At 34.9% G+C, this 18,290-nt stretch overlaps 1 protein-coding gene across 3 annotated transcripts in view; it reads left to right on the forward strand.

The window, feature by feature from the left end:
* LOC129749740 (SH3 and multiple ankyrin repeat domains protein 2) overlaps positions 1 to 18,290 on the forward strand; it is a 598,094-nt gene that overhangs the window by 182,781 nt on the left and 397,023 nt on the right. For 2 of the 3 annotated variants that reach the window (XM_055744799.1, XM_055744801.1), the window contains exon 3: positions 13,757 to 13,774. The exons of the other annotated variant lie outside the window; for it this stretch is intronic. In XM_055744799.1, the coding sequence (XP_055600774.1) occupies positions 13,757 to 13,774 (18 nt within the window). The remainder of the gene's footprint in view (positions 1 to 13,756; positions 13,775 to 18,290) is intronic. 3 annotated transcript variants of the gene reach the window in all.

Here is an 18,290-nt window from a genome sequence, read left to right on the forward strand (position 1 = left end):
AAATTTCATGCTGATCGGTTAAGCGGTGTGGATTTGGTAAGGTGCATACAAACAAATAAGAAGACAAAAAAAAACATATATAGTCCAACTCATCTTTATACATTAGAAGATAAAGTTTCTTTATAAAATAGGTCACATTTGAGTTAAGATTCTCAGTGAAGTGCTTTCGCGTCAAGCGGAAAAACGAGATATCTCGTATTTGGTCCGCAAGGTGTTAATATGTTCTCTATCTTTCCATATTTTAATTAAAATGTTTCTGTTTTAGCACGTGACCACCTCACGAACTCATTTGCTTAAAAATAGACCGAGGTGGTGGCACATATCTCAGCTGGCATTATTAAATTGGAAACAACAAATCAAATGAAGCCACCATAATATTCAGGCGGTGCACATCTGTGCGAATAATAGTAGCTATACAACAAATTAGAAAACGAAAGAAAAACAAACAATTTTGCATCCCGAGCCAGCAGCTAGAAACTCTCTGAAACTTGGACCAGATTAACTCAATCTTGGGGAAAAATAGGATAACCATCATATGGATTACCATCCCTGTCTCTCTCCTTATGATGATGATCTGTTTCCATTTCTTGCGAATCTGGGAGGGGACATTTGGTCAAACTGAATCTACAAAGAGCCGGAAAGATAGTTTTACTTTTTTTCTCTTCCCACTGCGAAAAAATGCACTTTTGATCCAGTTCTTCACCTCATGAAGACACTGGCTGGACAAAGCGCTAGAGATAGAGCAAAATCTTTGAGATACACGAACAGCGGAGAGAGTACAAGATTGCCATTATTATAAGCCACAATCTAATGGAATGTTGAGGTACATTTTTATCCCCCCGGAGCAGCGCATTCGTTTATTTGTGGTATCGACATCATCGGGGGAACCGGTTTTTCTTCCGACTTCTCCTCGAAGCTAACCAAAATAAGAAAATAAGGTGAAAAAATGGTGCTGACTTGAGAGGCTCTGAAGTGAGGAAGAAAAATTAGGTTATCCGGACAGATTTGAGCGGCTGCTCCACCGAAAGTGATCCGGCTTTTGCTTCCTTTCCTTCCAGGTCTCCTCCGACCTTCCTTTCTCTCGAACGAAGGAAAAAATATCTAAAAAACAGATCTCCGATGCTATCCCGGATCGAATGTGTCGGTGGTCAGTAAGCTCGAATCTCCATTTTAGGTCTCACGCACCTTCCGATCATCATAAATAGCTGTTGGAGACTGTTGGAGAGTGCCTTTGAGTCGTCCGCTTGAGCTCCAGAGGAATTTAAAAGACATTTATTGGTTTAAGTTGTTGTCTTCGCGTTCCCTGGATGTCGTGAGCACTTCTCAACGAGATTTGACCTAACGGATTCCACCTTGCAGGCTGGCTGGTAGAGAAAAAAAAACGATCCTAAGCTGGGCTAAGCCAAATTGGTTAGGAAAAAAGGGAGGGAAAAGATCAGGTTAACTTCATAACATTTGCCGGTGGAATGTCTCGGTTTACCCTTTGAGATCAAGACTGTATTTTGTTGTGGAAAATTTTACTTTAGAAATATAATAAATTCTTGAAATAATTTAAAGGAAAGCTCAAGTAGTTTCGAGTTTTGTTTTGAAATTTCAGACTTCTTGAAATTTCTATTCGATAATCCCGAATTCGTAAGGTTCGTCAGGTTTAGTTTCAACTTCTTTGAAATTCCAGAATTTACAGAGGAGGAAAATCACTAATCTCAAAAAACATTTTCACTCGAGTCATGCTACCAACCGAAAAACAGCTAGCAAGAAAGTCGGCAACACAAACTGTACCAAATTCAAATCGACCTAAACTAATCCCCGGCTAATGACTTATGGGAAGAGTAGTGTGGCAATCTGTAGTGTTGTGAAGAGATGCTCAACTTCAACACTTCTCTTCAACGAATTTCGCCTCTTGGTGCAGGAGGAGCGTTTCGAGGTTACCTCTCGGTTGAAGATCTGCTTGCTGCTACAAAGTAGACACGGTTCGGGAACATAACTGTTGTGTGATTGAGGTAGCGAATCCCGAAAAAAACCAAGGCTTAGCTACTTTGGGCAGAATGTTCTGTTAATGCTCATCACAGCACAGTAGAAAGACAGGAGCGAGGCACACCAAATGACGACACATATTGGTCATGCATTGGAGTTTTTTTTTCCTATAGTAAGTCGGTTCATGTCGTCAGACTCTTACAGAGCAGCTCCACGAAAGAGGGTAGGCAAAAGTCACGGAATTACTCCCGTCGAACGAACGAACGTGGAACCTGATGACGATACGATGGTGTTTGGTGGTCGAGGAGTCGAGACAAGCACAAAAAGAGAAAAGAGAAAGAAGTCCAAATGTGGGTCAAAATTACACTCGGGCACATACGGGCTTTCTTTCAGAGGGGTCTCAGCACCAGACCAGGGAGTCGATTCCCCGTTGGAATTGGCTCGTGGATTCCCCCGTTGGTGCCATCGATCATCAACATCAAGCAGCACACGATCGTTTGAGGAAAACTTGGATGACCTTAAGTTCAGATTGGTTTTTTTGCCCCACTGTCTGTTTGGAATGGCAAATCGATTTTTGCACAGAATCATACACATTTGAAGTTTGAATGATCGTCGTAAAGTTTACTATTAATGATTTGTACATATTCAAAATATGGATTCCTGGATTAGTATTACCCATTCCTCATTAAAACTGAATATCTGGATTAGTCCTACATTGTGATTCTCAATCCTGTTCAGCTTTTTTTCAGATTCTGAGATCAAGTTCTAAACAATTGTTTCGCTTTAGTTAGGTAAAGACTGTTTGTTCTTCTCAATTGTGAGACAATCCTGTATTTTACCCAGAAGACTTATGGAAATGTTTATTTTACTAGTTTCATGTGTTTATTAAAATTATTCTGAGTGAGCGAAATTGGAAGGGCGCTCTCCTAGCAAGAAATAAAAACCTTCCCGTTCACCAATCCGTCTCCAAATGAGTGATTTTTCATGAATGTTTTTGGAATCAATGGAAAATCAAAGATGAAACGCACCTGGTGAACTTTTCTGCATCTTGGTGAATTTTTTTTTTTAACACTTGGTGAATTTTTCACATTTAGTGAATTCTGCCGCACATCTGCTGAATTTTGCTGCACATCTAGCAAATTTCCGTCAGTTCCGGCGCGCATTTCGGCACACTTTAATAGTGGTCCGAAATTGCATAAAGTGGAACTTTTTTCCTAGCGTTTTTGTCTTTCATTCTAGCTCTAAAGTGTCTTAAGAACATTTGCTTCTTCAAATATGCTCCATAACTTTAAAGCAACAAATATTTTTTAAACTTTACTATAAAAAAATGAAAATTCTAGCTTTTTTGTTTCAAGAGATACAGTTTTTTTTTGTTCTACAAAGTTATAGAATACGCAAAAATATGAAACTTTGTTGAGAACATCAAAATTCTATCTCGTTATAGTTATAGTTATAGAGGTTTTACTTTGAAGGGTATTTAAACGTTTCTTTAAAGTAGTTTTTTAAACTTAACTTTTGTTAGATGAGGATTTACATGAATAAGATGTTCTAAACTTAGGTTGTCAGATTTTTTTCAGCACGTATCCGGGCCGGACAATCCCGAGCCATTTTGTCTTAATTTTGAATTTGAGCATTTGAGTTCAAAATTGTCAACCAAAATCCAGGCAGTATCCGAATAAATTGGGTCAAAAACCTTAAAAACCTTTTTTTTCATTCAAGTTTGTCAGCAGATTTCATGAAACTTGCTCAAAACATTTGGACGCAAAAATAAAAAAAAATACAACACAATTTCTTTTTTTTACAACACAGTTTGTTGGATTAGTTGGATTTAAGAATTGGAATGAGAACAAAACCGAGCAAAAGCCGGGCTTTTCCAAAGAATTCCGGCAACTGGGCCGGACCGGACTTTTCCCAAATTTTTATTGAATATCCGGGCTAACCCGGGCAATCTGGCAATCTTATTCTAAACATTGCACAGTGGAGATTTTTGATCAAAAAAGGGTACCTATTTCTGTGACGATCGCCTAAACTGTTCTAAATTTTGGAAAACTATCATTTCTTATGCAAAAAAACACGAGGAATCGAATGGTCTACACCGCTTTCTGATAAAATGACTCTTAACGTCTCATTTTGCCCGATTTCCACTATTTTTTTAGGTGCAAAGTTATAATTCCGATTGTAGCCATCTACCTTGCAACCAAAAAGTCATACAAACCATACTTATTTATATAAAAATGTCAGCTGAATCGATTGGTGTACTCCAATTTTTGTTTTTACTACGACAAGTGGCTCATTTTGCCTCTTTTCTCCTAAATTTAAGATTTTTTTCAAAGAAATGCAGTCAAACAAAGTGTAATCCAACAATTTTTCATCATGAATGATCATTTTTGGTAGATTTATTCATTTTCTTGCTAGTCGCGTCACTTTTTTGTACTAGAATAAATATAAATAGCTAAATATCCCCAACCTCCCCTAGCTTTTTTAAATTTATGCATAAATTTCACTGTAACAATCGAGCGATTAACATACCAAATGCAAAAACCAAGTGATTTTGTGTAAAATTTATCGCCCAATCGAGTGGTGTACACCGCTTAGTGCTCAGCTAACGAGAATAACCGCAATCACCCCGATTTCCCCTAAAATCGAGCGATATGTGGAAAAAAAATCATTATAACAAATGACAATGCATCATAGAATGCACAAAAATGATTGAAACAAGTGTAGAACTTATTGCTGAATCGAATGATGTACACCGCTTAGCGTTCAGTTGACGAGAAGAGCCTTAATCACCCCGATTTCCCCTAAATTCATAAATCAAAAATACATTATTACAAACGAGAATTTAATTTAACAGATACAAAAAACATTGAATCGGGTGTAAAACTTATTGCTGAATCAAATGATGTACACCGCTATGGTGAAGTTGATGAGAAGAGTCACAACCACCCAAATTTCCCCTAAATTCAAATAATTTCTTCGAGAAAAAAATGTAACAAACGAGTGAATTTGATTATTACTGTCGAATCGATGAGAAGAGCCTCATCATGTTTTAACCAATATCAATTATCAATTCAACAAAATATTTTTCAAATTTAGGGGAAAAGGGGGTGATCAAGACTTTTTTCTTCATCTTAACATTCAGCAGTGTACATCTTTCTGTGCAACAATTAGTTTTTCACGTGGTTCAGTTATTTCTGTGCACTTTCTGATGCATTCTCGAAAGTTACAAGATTTTTTTCTTAAATTGCAAGTATTTAGGGGAAATTGAGTCAAATAGGACTTTATTCATCAACAGAATTTAAGCGGTGTCCATTATTTCATTCAACAGTTAGTTTCACATATGATTTAATGTTTTTGTACCTTTTTCGATGCTTTCTCATTTGTTACTACGATTTTTTGGTTCATATTGTATGAGTTTATGAATGAATTTAAGATAAATTGGGGAAAATGAGACTTTTCTTGTCAACTCAGTGCTAAGCGGTGTCCTTCATTCGATTCAGCGATAAGTTATCCACCTGATTCAATGTTTTTCTCATATGTTCATTTGCATTTTCGTTTGTTACAATGTTTTTTCCAAGAAACTGCATAAATTTAGGGGAAATTGGGGTGGTTGTGACTCTTCTTGTCAACTTCACGCTTAGCGGTGTACATCATTTGATTCAGCAATAAGTTTTACATCCGATTCAATGTTTTTTGTATCTGTTAAATTAAATTCTCGTTTGTAACAATGTATTTTTCAAAGAAATTTAATGAATTTAGGGGAAATCGGGGTGATTGAGGCTCTTCTCATCAACTGAACGCTAAGCGGTGTACATCATTCGATTCAGCAATAAGTTCTACACTTGTTTCAATGATTTTTGTGCATTTTATGATACATTGTCATTTTTTATAGTGATTTTTTTCCACATATCGCTCGATTTTAGGGTAAATCGGGGTAATTGCGGCCATTCTCGTAAGCTGAGCACTAAGCGGTGTACACCACTCGATTCAGCGACAAATTTTACACTAAATCACTTGGTTTTTGCATTTGGTATGTTAATCGCTCGATTGTTACAGTGAAATTTATGCATAAATTTAAAAAAGCTAGGGGAGGTTGGGGATATTTAGCTATTTATATTCATTCAAGTACAAAAAAGTGACGCGATTAGCTAGAATATGAATAAATCTACCAAAAATGATCATTCATGATGAAAAATTGTTGGATTACACTTTGTTTGACTGCATTTCTTTGAAAAAAATCTTAAATTTAGGAGAAAAGAGGCAAAAGGAGCCACTTGTCGCAGTAGAAACAAAAATTGGAGTACACCAATCGAGTCAGCTGACATTTTTATACAAACAAGTATGGTTTGTATGACTTTTTGGTTGCAAGGTAGATGGCTACAATCGGAATTATAAATTTACACCAAAAAAAATAGTGGAAATCGGGAAAAATGAGACGTTAAGAGTCATTTTATCAGAAAACGGTGTAGACCATTCGATTCCTCGTGTTTTTTTACATAAAGAATGGTTGTTTTTTCATGCAAGGCGTTCTTGCCTGAATTGGGTACCTTTTTTGGCTCGAAAATCCCCACTGTGCATTGGTTTAGACATTCAAATCACACGTTTTGCGCTAGATTTTAACATTCTACGAAGTTTCCTAGCTAACTTTTATCAACTTTAAGTTTAATTTTTTATCAAATTCACGGGCGTTTATTGCAAAAACGTGCATGTAAATTTTCAAAACTAATAGATCACATTGAAGCTTGAACTTTCCAAGGGGGATTGTGAAAACCAAAACTTGATTTTGGCTCCTAAAACTAAACTCAGCCTTTCTAAATAAATGAGATTATCAAAAAAAAAATTCAATATTTTAAAGGTAAATAATGAGATAAAAATGATGAAACGAGTAAAGAAACCACACACAGATTATACTAAAATGACACAACGTAGAAAGAAAATGGTGACAAAAGTTGTAAACATGTCTTCGAAATGATACAATAACATAACTTGCAAATGATAAAAATTATAACAAATTGTTTGACATATAATGGCAAAGTAATTCAAATGACGCTAGAAAACATAAAAAAAATTCACTGACACAAATTCAAACAAAGGTGTAGAAAAATTATCAAATTCAACTGGAACATTGCATAAAAATGTATAAACATCGAAAATGTCACAAAATCGACACAAATGAAATCAAAATGCTGTTCAATTACTTGAAATTTTGGAAAATCTGACTGGTATTCTTGCACACCATTATTTTATGTTTTTTTTTGGTCTCAATAAGTTGGTTTTGTTGCTTTTTTCAGAATTCTGTTTCATTTTTTTTAATTTCTGTGGGAATTTTCTGGGAGTTCTTTTTGAAGTGAGCCTCCAATACCAGGATTTGCCTACCGGGAATTTCCGAGAGTAAAAAAATTGAGAGAATTGCCAAATCCCGGGAAACGCTTAAAACTCTCGGGAATTTCCGAACCCAAAGAATAAAGCTAAATTTTCCAAAACTCTACACGACCTAAATTGGAAAACATGGATCATATTCAGCAAGGTAAATGATACCTTGATATCTAGTTCAGACTTAACTTTTTTTTCTAAAAACTGATTAATACATTGAATTTGATAAAAAATGATTGGTTTTTTTTCGAAAACTTAGTGTAAAAATAAAAAACGTAAAAATATTGTGTGAACTTGTGTTTTTTTTATATTTGAATACACTTTTCTGAAGATAGCTGAAATTGTCCGGTATATCATCTAAAAAAACTCGTTTACACAAAAGTTAAAAATAACTGTATCTGTAAACCATACAATTCCAATAAAGGAACGCTACGAAAATAATTGGAATGTTCCATTTTGTAGCACTCATCATTTAGAACTACCGTTTCGTAAATAGTTGACATTAGCAAAATCATCGGCGAAGAAATGACATTTTTTGAATCAAGCGGATAGCTAAATATCTGAAAATTTAGAAGATTTGATGTATAACCTGAAGTCTAGCAAATCAACTTAAATCGATAGTGAAAATCTTTTTCAATTAGTTCACTACTTAAAATTGGATTTTTGGTTTTATCACCGCGATTGTTTATACTTCGAAGTTATCGACGTTTTTCGGTGAGTTTTAAAAATAATCAATACAAATTACCAGTTGTCCATACGTTTCGAGCTACTCTGGCATTCGCTCCTCTTCAGTGGACACTAAAATTATATTTTTAGAAAAACGATTAAAACAACATAAAACAACTGTATCCACAAAACAAATAAGCACAGGTCTAGCTCAGCACTGTCTGGAAACAGGCCACATTCTCGATTTTGAAAATACAAAAATATTAGAGAGAGTTACTGGATAAAACGCTAGGATAACTGCTGAAACGATAATGTCGTTAATAGGCAGAGAGATTCCATAAATTTTAAGACCGCTTGTGACCCAATAATATCCAAGTTAACACAGACACTGACAAACAAATGTAAACGCAAAACAAAACAAACTGTCCAAAACCAAAATAGTTTAGACGATGGCCAGTCAATTGTAAGTTTAAATTAAAATTTAGAATTAATGTGTAATTTTAAACGTAAAATATAATTTTAGTGTCCACTGAAGAGGAGCGAATGCCAGAGTAGCTCGAAACGTATGGACAACTTGTAATTTGTATTGATTATTTTTAAAACTCACCGAAAAACGTCGATAACTTCGAAGAATACTACTTAAAATTGTAAAAATATAATATAGATATAGTTTCGTATGTAGTAGAGCGTTAAAATCATTTTTTATAAATTTTCCTGGGATTCCAGAAATTCCCGGGAAAAGGATCCTTAGGATTCCCGATTCCCAGGAACGTTAAAATAACCGGGATGGACACTCTTCTTTATTGCTGCCAGGAAGAATGAGTTTTTTTAGGATGGGTTAAAAATATAACTTCGACTTTTATTAGATTATTCAAAAAATACACCGAAGAAATAACTAAATTACACACAAAATTCCTGTAATGACAACCAATTAATACTACATTACACAGAAATTATTCCAAAATGAAACTAAAAGAACACCAAGATTATACAAAAATGGCTCGACAGATGAGAAAAAAACATAATATAAACCCAACGAACACAGATGAATTTCAAACTGTAGTTAAACGACACAAAATAATAAAAAAAAAACGTTAGAATAATTTAAAGTTTACGTTAATATAGAATAAAATCATTTAAAAATTAGATCAAAAGTACCCAAAAAAGCCATAACAATGTCTGAATATTGCCTTCAATTAACCATAAAAATTGAACTGAATTTCATTGAAAAGGAATCAGAATTTTAGAAATAATGACGCAACTTTAAAGTAAGGTTATATTTGACAAAATATGTATGAAACATAAAATTCATTAAAATTCTGTTTTAAAAATAATTCACCACCTATATTCTAAGGAACTTAACTCACATAACGTTCTTAATAAAAGAATCGATATCGATATCGACATCGATAAGGCTGATAACAATTTTTGTTCAATTTCTGAAATTTAAAGCATGTTTTGTTTAATAAAGTTTTTTAAAGTTGTGATCTCAAATTAAGCTCAGAATCCCGAAAAAAACGCTTCTAAAGGCCAGAAAATGCATTTTAAAGTTGTGATCCCAAATTAAGCTCAGAATCCAGAAATACGCTTCCGAGGCCAGAAAATGCATTGTAAAGTTTTGATCCCAAATAAGGCTCAGAATCCCGAAAAAAGGCTTCTTAAGGTCAGAAAACGCATATTAAAGTTGTGATCCAAAATTAAGATCAGAATCTCAAAAAAAAACGCTTTTATAGGCCAGAAAATGTATTTTAAAGTTGTAATCCCAAGTTAAGTTCAGAATCCCGAAAAAATATAGGCCTTTTATAGGCCAAAAAATTGCATTTTGCAGTTGTGATCCCAGATTAAGCTTAGAATCCCGAACAATACGCTTCTAAAAGCCAGAAAATGCATTTTAAAGTTGTGATTCCAAATTTTACTCAAAATCCAAAAAAGGCTTCCAAAGGCCAGAAAATGCATTGTAAAGTTTGATCCCAAATTAAGCTCAGAATCCCGAAAAACGCTTCTAAAGGCCAGAAAAGGCATTTTAAAGTTGTGATCCAAAATTAAGTTTAGAATCCCGATAAAAACTCTTCTAAAGGCCAGAAAATGCATTTTAAAGCTGTGATTCCAAATTTTGCTCAGAATCTCAAAAAAAAAAAAACGCTTCTAAAGGCCAGAAAATACAGTTCCAAATTTTGCTCAGAATCTCAAAAAAAACGCTTTTATGTATTTTAAAGTTGTAATCCCAAGTTAAGTTCAGAATCCCGAAAAAATATATGCCTTTTATAGGCCAAAAAATTAAATTTTGCAGTTGTGATCCCAGATTAAGCTTAGAATCCCGAACACTGCGCTTCTAAAAGCCAGAAAATGCTTTTTAAAGTTGTGATCCAAAATTTTGCTCAGAATCCAAAAAATCCAAGGGCCAGAAAATGCATTGTAAAGTTTGATCCCAAATTATGCTCAGAATCCCGAAAAACGCTTCTAAAGGCCAGAAGATGCGTTTTAAAGTTGTGATCCCAAATTAAGCTCAGCATCCCGATAAAAACACTTCAAAAGGCCAGAAAATGCATTTTAAAATACAGAAAATACAGTTCCAAGTTGTGATTCTAAATTTTACTCAGAATTTCGAAAAAAACGCTACTAAAAGCCAGAAAATGCTTTTTAAAGTTGTGATCCAAAATTTCGCTCAGAATCCAAAAAATCCAATGGCCAGAAAATGCATTGTAAAGTTTGATCCTAAATTAAGCTCAGAATCCCGAAAAACGCTTCTAAAGGCCAGAAGATGCATTTTAAAGTTGTGATCCCAAATTAAGCTCAGCATCCCGATAAAAACACTCCTAAAGGCCAGAAAACGCATTTTAAAGTTTCGATCAAAAATTAAGTTTAGAATCCCGAAAAAACGTTTCAAAAGGCCAGAAAATGCATTTTGCAGTTGTGATTCCAAATTAAGCTCAGAATCCCGAAAAAAAACGCTTCTAAAAGCCAAAAATGCATTTTAAAGTTGTGAATTGTCATGCGACTCGAAATTTTCGACCCTTTCTTCTGGGTGCAATCTTTTAAAAATTGTACTCTGGTTTCTTGAACCCCAGAATTTTTTAATTTCACATTTTTAGATTGGAATTCTACATGACTTTGGAGTTTTTTTTATGTTTTCAAAGTTCTTCAGAAACTATCTTGAAATTTTAAACATTGTGTGCATAGTGTTATTTTAAAATGACACTTTCAAAAATTACTTTATTTCGCGTTCAAACGCGTGGGAGTGATGTTTATATAAGCTAAACTAAAAATTATATCTATGAAAAGTTTTCAAGGAAATTTATATTTTATTTAATTTTTATTTATAGGTTTGAAATATGAGTAAGTATGGCAAAGTTTACGAACATTTTTTATTTCGAGATTCGGTTTTCGGAAAACCAAAAATATTTCGACTAATTTGGAGATTCGAATACGAATCATTCACAAACATCTTCCATGCATAAGCATTCTATGAAGATTGACCAACGTTTAATGAAATTTTGTACAATCATTTTGGAATGAATTAACATTTAAAAAAAGTTGAAATTACACTATGATTATCTCTCTTAAAAAGTTTCCAAACCTATTCCCGATTTTGTTTTTAACTCTAATCAAAAGTCCTTCAGACTTTCTCTGAATTTTCTTTTAGAATTTTCTTCAAATTATCTAAGAGTTTAGAAGAATATTTTTGATTCCGAAGTGAAGAAATAAACTACAGTTAAGTCATTTTCATTAGCTTACCTATAGTTTTCTTAGACCTCCTAAAATAGTAATCCTCATCGGTTTTCAAAGCTAGTCAACATAGTTTATTTATAGCTTTTGAATTTCCCTATGCTGAAAAGTGGAATTATTTTTTTTGGTAAATTATCTGATCAAATAAGACATGAGGGATACAAAATTTTTCGTAACTTGTAGTCTAAATATTTATGTTGAACAAACAAAAATAAAATTACTTGAAATATTAATAAGCAAAAAACTTATTATTCTTTGATTTAGTAAACTTTGACTTCCCATCGATTATTTCATTCCATGATCAAAGCAACATCTGGTGAATTTATCTAATAAAATATCACATTTTACCATTTAACCATCTAAAAAAAGGATGCCAGAATTTTTTAAGTACGTGTCAGGGCCAGACAAATCTGGGCAATTTTATATAATAACCTGGCAAAATCCGGGCATTTGATTTCAAAGTTGACGACCAAAAAGCCCGACAATATCCGAGCAAATTATGTCAAAACCCAGGTTTTAAATCGTATTTAAAACTTCCAAAACACCTTGCATGATTACTTTTATAAAACTAGCTCAAAAAATCGTTTATGAGACAGGAAAATTTTTTCAAACCCTATTTGTTTTTTTTCTTTGTCAAATAAAGTGAATAAATCCGGACAAAAGCCGGGTATTTTTGAATGAAATCCGGACAACCGGGCCGGGCCGGACGGTTCCCAAATTTTGTCTTGAACATCCGATCAAACCAGGATAAAATCGGGCAATCTGCCAATCTTAATCTAAACCCTTCAAGCTTCTTCATGAGAAACTTCAAACGCCTCTAATCATAAAAATTCAATCGTTATAAATTTTCTTTTTATCTCCCTGTAACACGTTTTTATCAAAAATCAAACTTACTACGGTACCCCACAATCAAATTTAACCTTAACTAAAGCGTCGTCGTTGTCGATTGCGTCAACAACAGCGTCCATAAATGGCTCTTCAATGAGTTTGCCTTCTCGAAGCTCAAAATCCAAAAAAAGACCCTCAAAATCTAATGCAATTAAGTAACGGCATATCAAGCCAACACAAAAGTGCCGCCCCCAATAACATTCTTCGGGCGATTTTTTTACGGTCATTGTCGACAATTGATAAGAGATACAATTTTACCGATAAACGTAACATTTATTCTCTTACACGTTTTCGGAGGTTTCGTTCTATTTTGGTGACCATCAGGGTTTTTTTTTCTACGGAAAATGTCGCCAAATTTATGGTGCGGAAATCAAATTGGATTAACCTGTTGAAGAATTACTGGGTGCGTGTAATTGATGTCTATTACGTCGAGCTAAACTAAATAACGCATGGGCTTATCATTTTTTTGGAAACAATTTCTCAAAATTGTAGAAACAAAAAAATAAAGATTTTAGCTTAAATTATCTCAATTTTTTAATAGCCTTTTTATGCATGTATGATAATTTATCTAACCGCTATCATCTTTTTACGGTCATATCCAACGGAAAACTGAACATGAAATTCCCATGGAATAAAAATCGCACGCATATCGTAAGCCTTGCCTAACTATCGCATATCATTTATCGCGGAATCCCCAAAGCCATATAAAAGTTATCGCCAAAATATGGACGAAAAGAAGGAGCGAAAAACCTAGCAGCTTAAAACCTTATTAACCTATTTCGTTTTTTTTTTCTCTCTTTTTTATTTCTATTTCGCACATATTCCCGCACCAAAAAACACGCTTTGGCTGTCGGCTTTCGGTTATGGGCTTCAACAAACACCTACAACAACACCGCACACCCAATAACAACAACTATCGCACACACGCTATCAACAACACCGGCAAACAACCAAAATGGGGACATAAAAACCCGATGGCGTCCGCTTGAAAATGGCTCCCGGCGGGATAATTTAAATTTTTCGCACCTAAACACCTGCTGCGGATTTTTATTTTGGGATCAACCACAAAAAATCTTCAATGTTCTTTGAACGGGATCGATTGCCGGTGTTTTCCGAAATTTTGATTCAGGTTGCCTTTTGGTTCACGGTAAGGATTGCATGAACCCTAGAATATTGTTGAAATAAGCGAAAATCGCATGTAGATTCATTTGAATGCAATCCATTAAGTTTTAGGCTTACTAGTGATTAAAATACATAAGTAATCTGGAGGGTTTTTTTGAATTTTAGAAAGAAAAGATTTGACTAGAATTCTTTGGTAAACGGGATGGAAACAGCATTCAGGAGATCTTTAAGACTCTTTGAAGGCTAGTCAGGTAGCGACAATATTTTCCAGTTCCCTCATTGGTCAATATTACTCAATTCCCATCTGATTGTTAGCCATCTAGAAGCACTGCTGGTTGAAGATACATGACGATGATTTTTTGACTTGAAGCCCATCCTCTCAAAATTTACTAACATGGCGGACTTTCTATCATATCCGATTTAAGCAGACTTCAGACGACATTTTATACGATCTTTTCACTATGCAGTTGGAATTGCGGTTCGCAACGCAATTGTAAACGACTTAAGTTATCAGTTCTGGCCGATTTTGTAACAAATCACACTCACAAAAAAAGCATACCAACCTACGAAATGTGATTTTTATCAAAAGCCATTTCAACTGAAGTAAGTTATGGTTGCCATAAACAAAAAAGCCAAACTAAAAGAGTCTAAAACAATCCAAACCCGGTGTTCATGCGTGTGTGCATACCAAACGAAGAGAAATCTAGATCTAATTTTACTTCATCAAGCATGCAAATTTATCTAATCTAGTTCAAATGGGAATTGCTTCCCTCCAGTAGCAGCAAAAAAAAATCAAAACTGCATCCACTATTCGCTAGACTAATAAATAGAGTCTGACACTGACTGCAGTCTCTAAATTTTCCCACAACGAGAAACGAAGCAAGTATGGATAGGAAAAAAACTAAACTAGATTCATCATATTCCCGGAGTCATCATCCGGAGAACAGGGAAATTGTGTTGTGATGTTGTATACAAACAAACAAACAAACGGGAAAGAATGCACCCAGTCAGTCGGTTCAGTCCGCCCGGATGTGCTCAATCAGAGTCAAACGACGAACGAACGAAATATGTTCCTGGGGTTGGAAGACCGGGCGATTCCTGGCTGTGGTTTTTCAGTTGTTAGTTACTGGTACTGAGAAGGGATGGTGTTCAGTTGCAATAAGCTCAAATTCAACTGGAATAAATTATTTGTCACCCATTTGTAATTGGGACTGCTTCAGACGTTAAATAAGTCTTCTGGTCTTTATGAAGTACCCCATCTATTGAGACTACTTTTTGTCTAAATTCTACAATCATATGTTAAAATATTTACATTTCTGCAAAAAAAAAAATACATTTCTTCACAAAGAGTACTTTCACAAAAATTTCAGAGCTTTTGATAACATTATACTGCAATTGCGCTTCAAACTCTACTTCATCATATAAGCTTGCGTAGAATGCTTTCCGGATTTTTTTTCCCATAATGGTGTTGGAAGTCTTTGAAAAGTTGAAGGTTTTCAGGAAGTTTCAGGTCCGGATGACCATGTTAGTTCCGTAGCACAAACCTGAAGAGCCCTATATTTGAAACCTAATTCATCAAGCGCTTAAGATCTTCCAAAAATCTCATTTAATCCGACATTCCTGGTGGTCTTTCTGATTTCAAACGACCTTCTTGAAATCACTTTTTTCAAAAGACTCAACAGACTTCTAAAAGTATTTTGAAGGCGTGACCATCTCCTAGGGAACCTAAGGCCAAACGAAAGATGTTAAGGGTCTTTTGGGTTACATTGCAAGCCACCACGTCTTCCCCGTTTGCTACAATCGGACGACTCAAGGCCCGATCTCTCCTTCAAGGTTTCGACATCTGTCCTCTGCTCCAAACGACTAGAGATCAGACTTCTCTTCATAAAGACTTGGGTTTGAACACACAAACATCTCATTTTGGGGGCTCGAGGCCTGATCTCTCCTAAGTATTGCATTGAACATCAGGAAAGGCGACTACCTAACGTCTTCCTCATGTGCTCGAATGGCACAGTCTTTGTTTTAGTTTTTTGGTTCCCGACCTGTTTGCTTTCCTCAATGCCCTTTCTTCCAGTGATCATGACTGCATTTTGAACCACCGAAACGTCAAAAATTACCGTCCCATCTCAATTTTGAATTCTATCTCCAAAATATTTGAAGCTTTGAAGCAAGAAAGTCTGTAAGCCGCCTTTAAACCTTTCATATTCGAATCACAGCATGGCTTTGTGAAGAAAAGTTCGTCTGTCAGAAAATTGGTGTGTTACATAAACTCAATCAGCAATAGCTAAGAAAAAAGCTGTCAAGTGAACTCGAGCATTCGACCGAGTCCCGCACGTGACACTTATCAGAAAGATTGACCGATTTGGTTTTCCAACTTGGTCGCTCGAGTTCGAAACCCCGTCAGGAGTACCCCAAGGAAGTCAACACGGACCGCTACTTTTCATTACATTTGTGAGTGATCTCTGTGAAACAGTTCACTCTAACAAGCTCCTCTATGCTGACGACCTGAAGCTTTTTAGGAGGATTCAGAATAACATAGACATACAGTCTATGTTTCACTGAGATCATTCACAAATGTAATGAACAGTAGCGGTCCGAGGTGGTTTCCTTGGGGTGCTCCTGACGGGGTTTCGAATATACCAGATCGTGATCTATTTATTTTCGTAAAAGCACTGCACTGTACTGTAAGCTGAAATCGCTAGGCTTGAAAGCTGGTGTCGCTCGAACGGGATGCAAGTTAATACAAAAAAAATGCAAGGTAGTGCTCACGAAACATCGTCTATTTTGACTATCGCCTATCTGAAAGTTATCTGGAAATCGTGAAGTCCAAATTAGATCTCGGAGTAAAGGTTGATAACTGGCTCACGTTTGCTGAACACATTGCAATTACTTCCGCAAAAGTTTTTCTTTCTGCATTAGGATTTCTGCGTCGAAATACCGAGGATTTTGACGACATCTATACGTTGTGAACTGTTTACTGCGCATCAGTACGAAGCATTTTAGAATACGCTCAGATATGGGCACAGTGTTACCGCCTTGAACGACTTCAACGTAGTTTTATGAGGTATGCTTCACGACGCCTTCCCTGGACTGAACCGTCTGCCGTCTAACTAATAAAGATACGCCCTTGTAAATCTGGCCACGAATCTTCAGCGAACTTTTATTTTTAATACCCAGACTTACTGTAATGACTCCTCTTACATATTCCAGCGTGTCAATATATACGTATTCACGAGGACACTCTGACAAAGCTAGCTTCTCTGGATACCTTGCCACCATACTGCGTATGGTCGAAAGCATCCGATCGACAAATTCTGTGAACATTTCAATGTAGTGTACCATCTGTTTGATTTCAATGTGTGCAATCGCAAATTTAAACTAGACCTAAGAAGAATAACTTAGTTTTTAAGATATTTGTCTATATAGTCGAGAAATGAATAAATTTAAAAAATCATAGATACATACACTGCCGGCCAAAAGTTTGGGATCACCCACTAAAAAACATGCAAATTTTGATCGTTCATATCTCAGCCATCTTAGGACATATTGAAAATCTTCTGATCTTATTTGAAAGATAATGAGCAATAGCTATCTCGGAGGTATTTTGCCCACTTATAATGTTTTAGTTTTGAACTTAAAACTTAACCTAAAGTTATAACATTTTCAAAAAATCGCACTCAATATTCAAAGCCGATCATCTCGGGATAGGGTGGACCAAATCTCAAAATTTGAGTGGCATTAGAATCCCTATTCTTTACTTCTCAAAACACAATAAAAAAAAATTGAGAAAAAAATCAAGAATGTATTTTTAATTTATAAAATAGACACTTGAGTTATCGTCCAAAAGTTTGGGATCACCTCTTTGTATGGTGAGTTAGGGATCATTCTTATAAAAACATGCAAATTTATTTTATTCATATCTTTCTCATCTAACATCGTATTGCAGATCTGAAGGGTTCATTTGAAAGCTAAGGAATTGTTGTTTTTTAATAAATTCATTCAAAAATTATATTTTGAAGTGATAACCATAAAAAAATCATCTAAAATTAATTGTTTTTTTGAAAGTTCCCGGATTTTTTTTATAGTTCTCACCTTAAAATATAATTTTTGAATGAATTTATAAAAAAAACAACAATTCCTAAGATTCCAAATGAACCCTTCAGATTTGCAATACGATGTTAGATGAGAAAGATATGAATAAAATAAATTTGCATGTTTTTATAAGAATGATCCCAAACTCACCATACAAAGGGGTGATCCCAAACTTTTGGACGATAACTCAAGTGTCTATTTTATAAATTAAAAATACATTCTTGATTTTTTTCTCAAATTTTTTTGATTGTTTTTTGAGAAGTAAAGAATAGGGATTCTAATGCCACTCAAATTTTGAGATTTGGTCCACTCTATCCCGAGATGATCGGCTTTGAATATTAAGTGCGATTTTTTGAAAATGTTATAACTTTAGGTTAAGTTTTAAGTTCAAAACTAAAACCTTATATTTGGGCAAAATACCTCCGAGATAGCTATTGCTCATTATCTTT

This window comes from Uranotaenia lowii, chromosome 2, assembly GCF_029784155.1.
Source record: "Uranotaenia lowii strain MFRU-FL chromosome 2, ASM2978415v1, whole genome shotgun sequence".
Lineage (NCBI taxonomy): Eukaryota > Metazoa > Arthropoda > Insecta > Diptera > Culicidae > Uranotaenia > Uranotaenia lowii.